At 44.7% G+C, this 13,174-nt stretch overlaps 1 protein-coding gene across 2 annotated transcripts; it reads right to left on the minus strand.

Annotated features, from left to right (window-relative positions):
* Positions 1-215: 215 nt before the first annotated feature.
* LOC109907747 (interleukin-17 receptor C) lies at positions 216-12,749 on the minus strand. Of its 2 annotated transcripts, XM_020505915.2 has the most exons (18): positions 12,311-12,749; positions 12,061-12,076; positions 11,790-11,906; positions 10,750-10,844; positions 10,303-10,383; positions 10,103-10,214; positions 9,964-9,993; positions 9,249-9,418; positions 9,077-9,145; positions 8,884-8,950; positions 8,417-8,613; positions 8,289-8,336; positions 8,145-8,190; positions 4,779-4,930; positions 4,628-4,696; positions 4,478-4,529; positions 4,275-4,382; positions 216-3,953 (listed from the first exon to the last, which is right to left on the minus strand). In XM_020505915.2, exons 1-18 carry the CDS (start codon positions 12,422-12,424, stop codon positions 3,082-3,084), a joined length of 2,415 nt encoding a protein of 804 aa, XP_020361504.2. In that variant the 5' UTR covers positions 12,425-12,749; the 3' UTR covers positions 216-3,081. The 2 variants fall into 2 exon arrangements, with proteins under 2 accessions (XP_020361504.2, XP_031649781.1); XM_031793921.1 differs by lacking the exon at positions 9,964-9,993.
* Positions 12,750-13,174: the final 425 nt, after the last annotated feature.

Raw genomic sequence — 13,174 nt, forward strand, 5'->3', positions numbered from 1 at the left:
CTCAAGATGGGGCATGTTGATGCTGTGCACTTAAGTAGAACTACATATTCCAGAAAGGTTCTAACAGTCAAGTGGAGACTTGGGTAAAACAACACTTTGTATGTATAGTTAGTGCCCAAAGATATCACATACTTTCATCAAAGTGATGAAGTGAGTTTCTGTAACCTGTGATGACGTGAGCACCTGTGGTGAGGGTACACATCAAGGACATTCAGTTTCATACAATAATAGTTGAGTTTATTTGAATGGGGACAAACACATTGACACAATGAACAAACAATCGTCCGATGCATTGCACTAGTGTGTCTAGCTCAAGCTCATTTTCAACACCCGTCCCAAAATAGACTTTAATGAAAATAAAATAAATACGTAATCAATAAAAATATCACATCTGTACATTATCATAATTATATCCACAATGCCAGCCTTCAATTAGATGCACCTAAGCAAATCTCATAGCAGTAATATTTACAACTTGGACATACAACAGTCTTAATGGGTCTGTTGGATAACACACGGCAGTTCATACATGATTGCACTGCTGAAGCAGTAGCAGCCTGTTGGGAAACAATGCAGTAGAAAGACCCTGCAGTTTTCCCTGGTGGACATTCCAGGCCTTTGCAGCTCCGGCATCTGTTAGGGCAGGGGGTTCAGGGGAAAGACCATTGAGAGACACTTGAAGACAAGCTTCACATTTGAAAAATCAGATGAGGTGTTCAAAGCTCAGTACTCGTTACAGAATGTGTCCAGGATTTTCAGCGCACGGCTCTAGTGACAATTCTTTAATTTAGATTTTTGGTTGAGATGGAGACGTGAATCCAACAAATTATTAATTTGTAGACAAACTGGATATTGAAATGCATTTGGCAACCAAATATCAACATTTGAAGAATATGTACCTTGGACAGTTCCATTTACTTTTGTAATACAGTATATAGCAATAAGGCTAATGTAACAGTACTTATTCTACCTTAAAATAAGTAACAGATCCATGGCCACATTCTGAGGTTAGCCTACTGGAACTATAAATGTCTTGTGTAATTATAGAAAGTGTGCATGTTCAAGATAGCATGCAAAGATCATCACAGGTCTGTGGAGATCTTCACAATTGCTATAATATTCTTTGTAAAATCTCAAACAACATTGATCATTGACACTATGTACTTTTAATATAATCTGAACTCCTATCCAGGTAATTTGGTTATGGTATTAGATGAAGCACAGTGAAATCTATCAACGTCTTACCCAAATATTACCCACATTTCCACGTTGAAATGACGTGTTGTGCCCAGTGAGTTAGTGATCATCAAGCTCAGGTAGTATTTACATCACACATTGTCCATGATGGTTCTATCACCCTTATACTTCCTGGGTAGAGTTTTTGTGTTCTTCACTTGTGATCTGGGGACTTTGGTCCTGTTCATCATCATTTTCTTTCTTTGACTTCTGTTCCAGACTTTGAGTCTCCCTAGGTCTCTTACTTGCCTGTAGAGAACAGAGGAACAGAGCACAGAGGGAATAAGATAATTAAAGGATGGATTCCCTTATTTTGCCCTCCCAAGTGAGGTCTTGCCTTTCTTCTTGTTTTACTCTGCTTTTGTCACTTCCATTTTTTTCTCTTCACATTCTTTTGCTACTTAATTTCTTCTTCTTTCTCTGCTCATTAGAATGTATAGTTGGGTCTGGCACACTGTTTTCTCCAGGCTCATCCCCCTTATTGTTCGGTGTAGAAGTGGCCTGAATTTCTCCAGATTCTGCGCGTGTTTCTGATAGCTCTGTTCCACTTTCAGGCAGGCGTTGTCATCCAGCACAGACTAGCTATACTGTACATCTCCTCTATGTAATTCAAGTTCTCTTCAGTGGCTGGAATGCATTTTGGGCTCAGTGCAGGCTTTTGTTCCGGCTCGTCTTGACGCTGTCCATTGCACGATCCATAGAATAATATTTGGACCCAGTGTGGACCCATCTTTGCAGAGCGCGGTCTGGGTTTGGGGGGCACTGCTTCAATGTAAACAAAGCGCTCTCTCTCCATTGGAACAGTTAGTGAGTTGGTTCTTGCGTCGAATCATGCGTTTCATAACTTTCCCCAGTCTTGCAGCCTGCTTTGGTCAGAAACTCTGTCATCTGCTGATTCAGGCAGCTCTTTGATTGTACCTTGAACTGAGTTCTGATTGGCCATGCATGACTGCAGACTGTCAGGGTTGTTTTCCTTGAACAGTACATGCTTTCCACAGACAGATATTCCTCCAATAAGGAGTTGCCCTGTACCAACCTCAAGTGGCTTGGGTGGATTCCCTGTATGCTATGGTTGAGCTATTATTCCTTCAGGGGGTTAGCTCTGGCCTCCTCCCTTGTAAGGATTTTTCTCTCCATGATGAAGATAGGGTGAACCGTTTCCTTTGGTGTGTTGCGCCCGGCAACTGTACTTCAAGCCTCCTTTTCTTTAACATTTCCCTTAATGCTGCTTGATGTGGCAGCCCCCATGCACTCTGCCATGTCAACTTGTTCTGATTTCACTATATTATGTCAAAAATCACTTATATAATCAAAACAAAATAATTAGCCAAGATTGTTCAGAGTAATGTAGTGAATTTAAATCTTGTTGTATTAACAGAGGGTGGTTGATTTTGTAGGAGATATTCCCTAGATTAAGGTGTCTCCTTTGTCCAGGCAAACCCACAACGGTAAGGCTGATGTGTGCGGCTTCATGGTCAGGTTCAAACAGTGCACTCAGTACACAAAGAACAAACTGTGGCCCTACGTGGGATGTACCCAGACGACCATATTTACTTAGCTTAGCGAATCAAGTGGTAAGGTATCTTAGTGGTGAAGTGTTACCCCCTATTGACTTGATAGGCATAAATGTTTGTTGTCTCTGTTTGGGTCACTACACCACCCATGCCTCATGTTACAGTCAAGACAACAACAAAAACTGGCCCTGTATAAAAGGTCAAACCTGAGATGCCCTGCCTCATCACCACGGTGGCCCGCTGAGTGACTCCTCCTGCAAAGTGCTTGGCTCTGTCCTCTCTTAATTGGTTGACAGTGGCGACACATGCCTGCTTAGTGTCCTCTCTGACATCACTTTCTGCGACAATTTCGGTTTTGGACCCTCTTCTTCCTGTGGGTGCGTCCGTGGCAACTCACCTTGTGAGTTAGTCGTCGTGCCAACCAAAGCGACAATGTTTTGGAGAGGAGTCTGAGCCAGCAGTGCCAGCTGCCAATCACATTGTTCCTTCCTCTAGCCATCCCGCCCAGCTCTCGTATCAGTCCCCCAAAATCCCGAGGCAGGCAGTAGCGCGGGACACCTCTGAGGTCTTTGGGGATGTCTCGGCTGTGACAGAGGTCCTGGAAGTAGACAAGGGCAAAGCCGTGGCTCTTGCCTGTCCCCTGTAGTGCCCCCTGCAGACAGGACAGGGCAGCCCTGAACACTGGCCCCGTCACTGAGGAGGGCTCCCTCTCCTCCTCTCCGCTCCTACCTTCCTCTTTCCATTCCACTCCTTTCTCCATTCCTGCTTGCTCCTGTTTATCTCTTGTTAACTCAAGTCCTTTCAGCTCCTCTACTCCACTCTCCCCTTGTCGCATTTCCTCTCCTTTACTCCCTCCTATCTTTTTCCCATCTCTCCTATTCCCTCCATCTCGCTCTTCTCTCCAGCTCTTGTAGGACTCCTTAGCCTCTGGGCTCCATATGATCAGCACCCGGCCTCCTGCCTCTCTGACTGCCTCCCACTGTCCATACATCCAGGGCACAGGGCCCAGCTCAGCCACACCAGCCCCAGACCTCTCCATAGCCCCAGGACCATTCCCATTGGAGATCTGGGCCCACAGAGCCATGCGCACGTCAGCACACAGCTCTCCCTGTAGAATGGAGGCCAAAGCACACACGGGAGACACATGGGTTGACAGCTCTGAGGAACACACCAACAACACAGGCCTCTGGATGAACAGCCAACCTGCAGGGAGCGAGAGAAGGGGCGAGGCAGACACACACACACACAAAGGAGAGGGTAACGGGGATGAGACAAAAAAATGATTGGAAATGATTGTAAGTTATTGCTTGATTTCTCTATTATTTCACTGATGAACATTAAGCCTTTGGGATCAAATCAAATTTGGATTCAATTAGGTTTGAATGATAAGGTGATACAAAGACAGAGCAGACAAGTAGGTCAAAAACAGTACATAATATTGCAAACATTGTTAATGCAATATAATATGACTGAGGACACAAGAAGGGGCTACAAAGGTCTACGTACAGTACAAGAAAAACTGACCTGTGACTCCATTCTTGGTCACATAGTGGATGAGGCGTCCCAGCATTGCCACAGTAACCAGAAGTGTCAAGGCTGCAACAGCATAGAGACCCCATCTCCTGTGGGAATCTGAGAAGGCATATGAGGATACTACTTATAAGTGCTGGAAGGTGTGTGTGAGTGTGTGTGTGTGTGTGTGTGTGTGTGAGAGAGAGAGAACTCACAGTCAGGACAGAGTATTCTCCTCCCATACTGTGGAGGATCTGACCGCCACACCTTCAGAGAGTTAAAGAGAGCATGAAATGAAAAGAAAGTCAAAGTAAGGTATGATATCCTTTCACATAATACAAAAAACATTCATAGTTAGGTCATACCTGCACACATAGTCTCTCAATTAGGAAGGATAAGGGCAGGTTCAGCTGTGTCTCTCTGGTGCCCCCACCCTGTACAACAGAAAACTGCACTCTTAATAGCATGGACCAGTGTCTACAGCTCTATAATACGGTAACAGTCTTCTTACCTTACCATGTTTACTAAGTAGATAGCTCCTCTGGACACACATCCCTTGTCCTGCCATACACAGAGTTGAGCAGCAAAGGATGCTGGGATAGTGGAAGTGAGATAGACACGGAGACTCTGTGAACCAGGACCAACATATGCCTCCCACTTAGACATACCTGAGGGAAGGAAGGAGAGAGAGATGTTCAAATCACATTTTATCGGTCATATGCGAGGAATGGATGTAGACTTTACTGTTACAATGAAATGCTTGATTACGAGCCCTTCCCAACGATGCAGTTGAAAATATATGTATATATATATATATATATATATATATATAAATACAAATAGTAACACAAGAGGAATTAAACTATATACAGTACCAGGAATTTGACGTAGATAAACTACATATTCAAAAGTATGTGGACACCCCTTCAAATGAGTGGATTAGGCTATTTCAGCCACACCCTTTGCTGACAGGTGTATAAAACACATATTTTTAAATCGAGCACAGCCATGCAATCTCCATAGACAAACATTGGCAGTGGAATGGCCTTACTGAAGAGCTCAGTGACTTTCAAACATGGCACTGTCATAGGATGCCAACAAGTCAGTTCATCAAATTTCTGCCCTGCTAGAGCTGCCCCGGTCAATTGTAAATGCTGTTATTGTGAAGTGGAAACGTCTAGGAGCAACAACTGCTCAGCCACAAAGTGATAGAACACACAAGCTCACAGAACAGTACCGCTGAGTGCTGAAGCGCATAGCGCTTAAAAATCGCCTGTCCTCAGTTGCAACACTCACTACCGAGTTCCAAACTGCCTCTGGAAACAATGTCAGGACAAGAACTGTTAGTCAGGAGTTTCATGAAATGGGTTTCCATGGCCGAGCAGCAGCACACAAGCCTAAAATCACCATGCTCAATGCCAAGCGTTGGCTGGAGTGGTGTAAAGCTCATCGCCATTGGACTCTGGAGCAGTGGAAACACGTTCTCTGGAGTGATGAACCCTTTAATTAACAATTTAGCAGTCTTATGGCTATTTAGCATAAGACTGGGGCCCAGCTGTATAACATTTTAAGGATCCAAGGGCCCATGCCTAATCTTCTCAGCCTTCTGAGGGTGAAGAGGCACTATCGTGCCCTCTTCACGACTGTGCGGGTGTGTGTATGGACCATGTTAAGGCCTTAGTGATGTGGACGCCAAGGAACCTGAACCTCTCGAACCCTTCTCCTATAGTTCACGATAAGCTTCTTGGTTTTGCTGACGTTGAGAGAGAGGTTGTTGTCCTGGCACCACACTGGCAAGTCTCTGACCTCCTCCCTATAGGCTGTCTCATCGCCGTCGGAGATCAGGCACTACAACCATTGTGTCATCAGCAAGCTTGATGATGGTGTTGGAGTCGTGTATGGCCACTCAGTCATGGGTGAACAGGGAGTACAGGTGGGGACTAAACTCGCACTCCTGAGGGGCCCCTGTGTTTAGGGTCAGTGTGGCGTAGTTGTTGTGGCCTAGCTAGTTTGGGAATTTCTCGTCACTGGGCATCTCATGGCTGGGTTTCCCTTTGTTATCGTCTGCCATCCCTGCCACATCAAACGAGCATCAGAGCCGGTGTAATAGAGAAACTCGGTCTCAACCTTTAAGTCTTTACTGAAGACTCATCTCTTCAGTGGGTCATATGATTGAGTGTAGTCTGGCCCAGGAGTGGGAAGGTGAACGGAAAGGCTCTGGAGCAACGAACTGCCCTTGCTGTCTCTGCCTGGCCGGTTCCCCTCTTTCCACTGGGATTCTCTGCCTCTAACCCTATTACAGGGGCTGAGTCACTGGCTTACTGGGGCTCTCTCATACCGTCCCTGGGAGGGGTGCGTCACCTGAGTGGGTTGAGTCACTGATGTGGTCATCCTGTCTGGGTTGGCGTCCCCCCCTTGGGTTGTGCCATGGCGGAGATCTTTGTGGGCTATACTCAGCCTTGTCTCAGGATGGTAATTTGGTGGTTGAAGATATCCCTCTAGTGGTGTGGGGGCTGTGCTTTGGCAAAGTGGGTGGGGTTATATCCTTCCTGTTTGGCCCTGTCCGGGGGTGTCCTCGGATGGGGCCACAGTGTTTCCTGACCCCTCCTATCTCAGCCTCCAGTATTTATGCTGCAGTAGTTTATGTGTCGGGGGGCTAGGGTCAGTTTGTTATATCTGGAGTACTTCTCCTGTCCTATTCGGTGTCCTGTATGAATTTAAGTGTGCTCTCTCTAATTCTCTCTTTCTCTCTCGGAGGACCTGAGCCCTAGGACCATGCCTCAGGACTACCTGACATGATGACTCCTTCCTGTCCCCAGTCCACCTGGCTGTGCTGCTCCTCCAGTTTCAACTGTTCTGCCTTATTATTATTGGACCATGCTGGTCATTTATGAACATTTGAACATCTTGGCCATGTTCTGTTATAATCTCCACCCGGCATAGCCAGAAGAGGACTGGCCACCCCACATAGCCTGGTTCCTCTCTAGGTTTTGGCCTTTCTAGGGAGTTTTTCCTAGCCACTGTGCTTCTACACCTGCATTGCTTGCTGTTTGGGGTTTTAGGCTGGGTTTCTGTACAGCACTTTGAGATATCAGCTGATGTACGAAGGGCTATATAAATACATTTGATTTGATTTTGATTTGAATTACATCTTCCTCCTATATTGTCCTTTTTCATGTTTGATGTCTCGGAGGTCGTAGCAGTCTTTCTTGTATGCACCCATATCCATGTCCCATTCTTTGTAAGCAGTAGTTCTAGCCTTTAGCCCAGCAAGGATATTGCCTGTAATACATGTTTTTTGGTTTACACGCTTGTATAGGCACTGTGGGAACGACATCGTCTATGCACTTATTGATGAAGCCTGTGACTGATGTGCTAAACTCCTCAATGCTATCGGTTGATCCCCGGAACTTATTCCAGTCTGTATTAGCAAAATAGTATTGTAGCCTCGGGTCGGATGGTACTTCCTGTTTGAGCGTTTGTTTGGAATCAGAAAGAAGGGTTTATAGACTCATGGTCGGATTTGCCCAAGGGAGGGTCTTGCATGCATTTGGGTAGACTAAAAGTGGTATGGAGTTTTACCGCTCTTAGTGGCACAGAAGATGTGTTTATGAGCTCCCGAGTGGCGCAGCGGTCTAAGGCACTGCATCTCAATGCTTGAGGTGTCACTACAGATTTGAATCCAGGCTGTATCATAACTGGCCGTGACTGGGAGTCCCATAGGGCGGCGCATAATTGGCCCAGCGACGTCTGGGTTTGGCCGTCATTGTAAATAAGAATTTGTTCTTAACTGACTTGCCTAGTTAAATAAAAGTTTAAATAAATACATAATAACAATATCAAGCGCAGTATTCATATCACTGCGGTCTTGTGGTCTCTCACCTGGCAGGAATGGACAGTGGACATCAAAACTGCTTCTGAAGGACAACTACAGAGAGGAGAGACATGAGAACATCAGCGACTGAAACCCACATGTACTACACAGTTAACTGTTGATATTATACATGTATCGGCTCACAGTCTTACCTGCACACACATCTGAGGGTGTTTATCCACAGCAGAAACATTATATTTCTGTCAACGGGAGAGGGAAGGGAATATTCATCATTATTATCCTCCTCTTCATCATCATCATCGTAATCACCAACCCTTACCAGATCTCTCTTCTCCACTATGTCCTCCAGTGTGGAGTTGAAGATGGGAGTGCAGTGGGATGTGTTTCTCTGGTGTTGCCAGCAGAGGGAGGCAGAGAGCTTCAGGTAAGCAGCAGGACACGGGGAACTCCATGCCAGGTTGGAACCCAACTCACCATACAGAGTCACAAAACTGGAGCGCCACACGTCTCTGCTCTCTTCAAATCACACACAGACAGTGTATTATTACAGATAGTAGTGTGAGGAGTGAATGCTCCAAGATGACTTCGGTCTCTTAAGGACTGCATGCTCTGCTGGTTTATCTGTGACTCACAATAATAATAATAGATCCAGCAGAAAGCCCCTGGTTTCCCAGATCAGATTCACAGGGCAATTTACAGGTAACACAGGCAGAGACTGAAGCTAATCATCAACTACTGCATCTCACACAAGTCTAAGAGACATAAAAAAAAAACACGAATACTCACCACCTAATGAGCTGTTCACAAATGGGCAAACTGTGGTTCGCCTTGCATCCAGGTGTGTGTAATATACCTGTAGCAGGCAGACATACAAACAGACAAGACAAGTAAGGACACTTACATGGGACATAGTTTGAGCCATGCAGCAATGTCACTGTCCATTGCACATTATCTGATATGTAGTCGAGTGAGACCTTACCTGTACACAGACACAGCGAAGCAGGTAGGGGAACCCGAGAGTCACTGACAATGCCTGATTGGTGTCAATCTGGTGAAAGCATACGTTATCCATAAACAAATTATATACATCTTTGTACACAACTTTCACCTTTTGAAACACGTCTACACACACACACACACAATGGGCTTACAGTGGTAAGAGGAGAAAGGTTGGAGCATTCTGAGTCTGTCTGTCTGTAGCACAGCCTGGTGTACACTTCAGGTGAGAGAGGCGGCTGGTACATGTGGTCCCCAGTGGCTACAGTTACAGTGAGGGATCGAGCCAGCTCATCAACAAACAGGTCAAACTCCGGCACTGGATCTGAATCACCACAGACAGAGAGTCATAGTATGCAAAATGACTATAGCAATGTAATAAATTATTACGTCATTTTGATCACATGAGGGAAGGGGAAAAGTGATGGATGCGGAAGGTTAGGTTTTGAGATTCATTACTGTTAAGGGAATTTTTATCAATGATGACTAATTATGTATACATTTCAATCAGGACTGACTAGTCCAAATGCTATTATGTACTGTACATATATGAATTTTCTCTCTTGCTCCCATTCCCAATTGTATATAATATAGTCAGGAGTTTAGTAACAATGACGGTCTGTTCCTTTGTACAAATGAATGAACTATCTCCAGATGGCAGGGACGGACTATCTCCAGACTGTCTAGAATGCTGATTTACAGTGACTGACCTTGGCTTTAGGAGAGGAGGGAAGGCTCGAGAACTATAGGGCCTCTCTACCGGTGTTATGAAGAGATAGAACATTTAGGAAACGCTGACGTCATTTTCAGTTTATAACCTGTGGTAAAATGTGTATCTACCCAGTACTCTCTTGTAATAAATGCTGTTACCTGAGTTTAAGACTGGGGCTCTGTCCATTCCTATAATAATAATAATATGGGTTTTACGATCCCATAGAATGCATTGACAGAGTACTTAATTCTGATTGGGAAATAATACAGAGGAATTTAGAATTCCACTAACAATTACCTGGACAGATGTCTTGTACGATGTACCTGTCTTCTCTCTTTGGTTTGGAGGACAAAGACACATACACTTGTCGCCCTGCATCGGCCGGGAAACAGTCATACACCAACTCCCACTGGCGGGCAGCAGAGACACAGCACCATAATCAGAAACACACGTTCACCTGTTTTAATGTGTGCGCGCATGAAAATATCAGATCTTACCAAAATTTGATGGCCAATATTATGGAGACGTAAACGTTTGATTTTGGTCTTTCCTCCGTTGAATGGAAGCGGGCCTCTCCACTTAAAATAAAAACAAGGCAACAGTAAACATGTTATCCCCCACAAATGATGCAGGGCCCCCCTTGGGAAATCAGTGTAATTTTGTAAATGACAGATCTCTATGGCAAGACGCATCATTCACCCAAGTTTAATCAAAATCAGACCAGTACCGTCACAGATATCGTGTGTGACTAACGTACGAACGCACGAACTGATGGAGATAGATCCACAGTCCCCTCCACGATTTCATCGTGGGGGACAATTAATAGATAAGAGGGTAAGAAAGTGAACTTAATTGTATCCATCTATTCTATCCAGCTGATAACTTTGGTTCTTTGATTCTTTCACTTTGATTCACTGGTCAGTGGAATGAAGAGAAGTTGTTACCTGTAAAGTGCGATTTTTAACATTTTCTATGGAGATGATTCTGTGAGTACTAGTTGACAGCTCCAGGTAGGTAATAGTCAGTGTCCCAGTAAAGTCTAGAGAGGAAAAACAGAGGACAGATTAAGGAATTGTGGCAGTAAAGGTAGAACAAGAGAAAGTCATGTTAAGGAAGAAAGATAGACAAATAAGGCAACAGTAAACATGTCCCCCCCCCCCCCCCCCCCCACGGATGATGCTGCGCCCCCCCTTTTGCAAATCAGTATAACTTTGTAAATGACAGATCTCTATGGCAAGATGCATCACTCACCCAAGTTTAATCAAAAGCGGGCCAGTGGTGTGTTAGATATCGCGTGTGACAACGTACGCACAGTTGATTACTATAGCGCCCCCCCCTTGGGTCAATAACATGTGATTTGTAAATGCTGGACCTCTATGGCAAGACACATCATTCATTCGTCTAAATCGGGCCAGTGGTGTCGGAGATATCGCATGGGTTGGCTAGACTAATATTCCTGAGCCTATGTGCCAAATTTCAAACAGATCAAGCGATATAAACATGTGCCCGTTATAGAGCCACTGTGTGGTTGATATGAATGTTCTTGCATAGGTTGAGTCTTATGGGGTCCCTGAGGAGAGGGACCTATGTACCAAATTGCATGACTTTAGGTCAAACAGGATGAGGGGCATGACCTGACAAAGTTAGCATTTTCAATCTCTTGTTATACCGCCACAATCTGGACAATCAGTGTAATTTTGTAAATGCTGGATCTCTATAACAAGACGCATCATTCACCCAAGTTTCATCAAACATCAGGCCAGTGGTGTCTGAGATATTGTGTGTGACTAATGTACTAACATACAGAGGCAAATCCATAGTCCCCTCCCAATTTCATCATGGGGGACAACAAACAAGGTCAGAGAAAGGGAGACTGAGATGAAGACTTTGGATAAAAGTAAGCTGGAAGAAGGTTCTGACGGGGAAGAGGAAGATGTGGAGAGTGAGATTGTTTGTGGATGGGAGACAGAGTTCAAGGCCTTACCTGCAGCTTTCATTCTGATACGGACATGGACACAAGCAGAACAGGAGCCTTGTGATGGAGAGAACCGGAAGGTGGACAGACTCAGCTGGGGAAGACTCTCCAAGTTCCAGGTGGAACCTGTAGAAAAAACAAATGCCACAGAACATTCAAAACTGTACAGCATATGGAGTAAAATTTCCACGTGAAGTCTCAATTCCAAATAAACTGTTCCTCTTCATATTGTGTATAAGATCAGCTCTCCAAGGGGACCATGGACTAAAGTAACACTTACCATTATGGTGTTGAATCTATGGATAAAGTGGAGGAGACAGGGAAAGGAAGAAGGAGAAGAAACAGAGCATGGCTGTTTGTTATTGACATGTGAAGTGAATATTGATGCAGGTTCACATAGCCTAATGCATTTTCAATACATCATTTCCATTATGTATAGGCTACAGTCTGAGTATAATGTCTCTATTGCTTATTAGTTACATTATCTCCATGAAGATTATCATCAAAGATGGTATGATTCATTCCTTTACCTCGGTGACAGTTAGTTTAGCGCGTGGTTTCTCCTCCGCGGCGTGCAGGAGCAGCAGCAAACACAACAGGAGCACAGCACGTGCTGGTTCATTTCCGCAACTCATCATGAACATTGATCAGTACTGACACCAAAGACACTTGGAAAAGTCACATTGTATCCGACATTGCTAGAACAACGCTCAGGCAGCCAACAAACGCAAAATCCAGTGGGCCGACAGTCCACATACATGTTTACACTACAGAGTGCATTTCAAAACCAAATAAATGCAATTCAATACAACTGAAAAGTAGGTAGGTCAACATGTTATGTTCCAGTGCCATGTTGTTCTTGTATGTTCCTAAGAACTGATCAAATAGTTCCCTGCGAGTTAAATTGTGTCTTGGGAGAGTGCGTAATCGCTGACTAGTTTACAACATACAGCTCCACCTCTCCAGCCGCCTACAGACAGGTTACATCAGTAGTTACCTCCCACAGTATACCATTGGGCGAATGCGTTTTGTATTGCCCGGTGCCCCGGTTAGTCGGAGTGTGTTCTTTTTAGACCGTTCCATTGGTCCTTAAGAGAAATCTCTACTCCCGGGGCATCGGGCCATGCAAAACCGGGCCATGTAAAACGAACTTGCCAAATGTTCAAGCTAGTACTGTTGCTGCTCTACGTCTTGGATGGCCGAGTGTGAACTTTGCTTTAACTAACAGTAAGGAAATAATAGTCAGGGTATACTGAGAAAGAACATTTTATTTAACTGCGGGAAGGACGGAAATGTTTGCTGCATAAACATTGCAGTCCCCTGCACAGTTAGTGTTGAGGCCTACTATTTTTAGTATTTCAATTACTTTCGAAGACATTTGGAAGTAGGCCAAG

The sequence above is a fragment of the Oncorhynchus kisutch genome, linkage group LG17, assembly GCF_002021735.2.
Source record: "Oncorhynchus kisutch isolate 150728-3 linkage group LG17, Okis_V2, whole genome shotgun sequence".
In the NCBI taxonomy this organism is placed as follows: Eukaryota; Metazoa; Chordata; class Actinopteri; order Salmoniformes; family Salmonidae; genus Oncorhynchus; species Oncorhynchus kisutch.

What these genes read in the sequence shown, in the direction of transcription:
- LOC109907747 (XM_020505915.2), bottom strand. Translation starts at nt 12,424, where the DNA reads ATGTTCATGATGAGTTGCGGAAATGAACCAGCACGTGCTGTGCTCCTG. An exon ending in ACCTTTCTCCTCTTACCACT is followed by an intron (nt 9,146 to 9,248) that starts GTAAGCCCATTG and finishes TGCTTTCACCAG; the next exon opens with ATTGACACCAATCAGGCATT. An exon ending in TGTGAACAGCTCATTAGGTG is followed by an intron (nt 8,614 to 8,883) that starts GTGAGTATTCGT and finishes TGTGATTTGAAG; the next exon opens with AGAGCAGAGACGTGTGGCGC.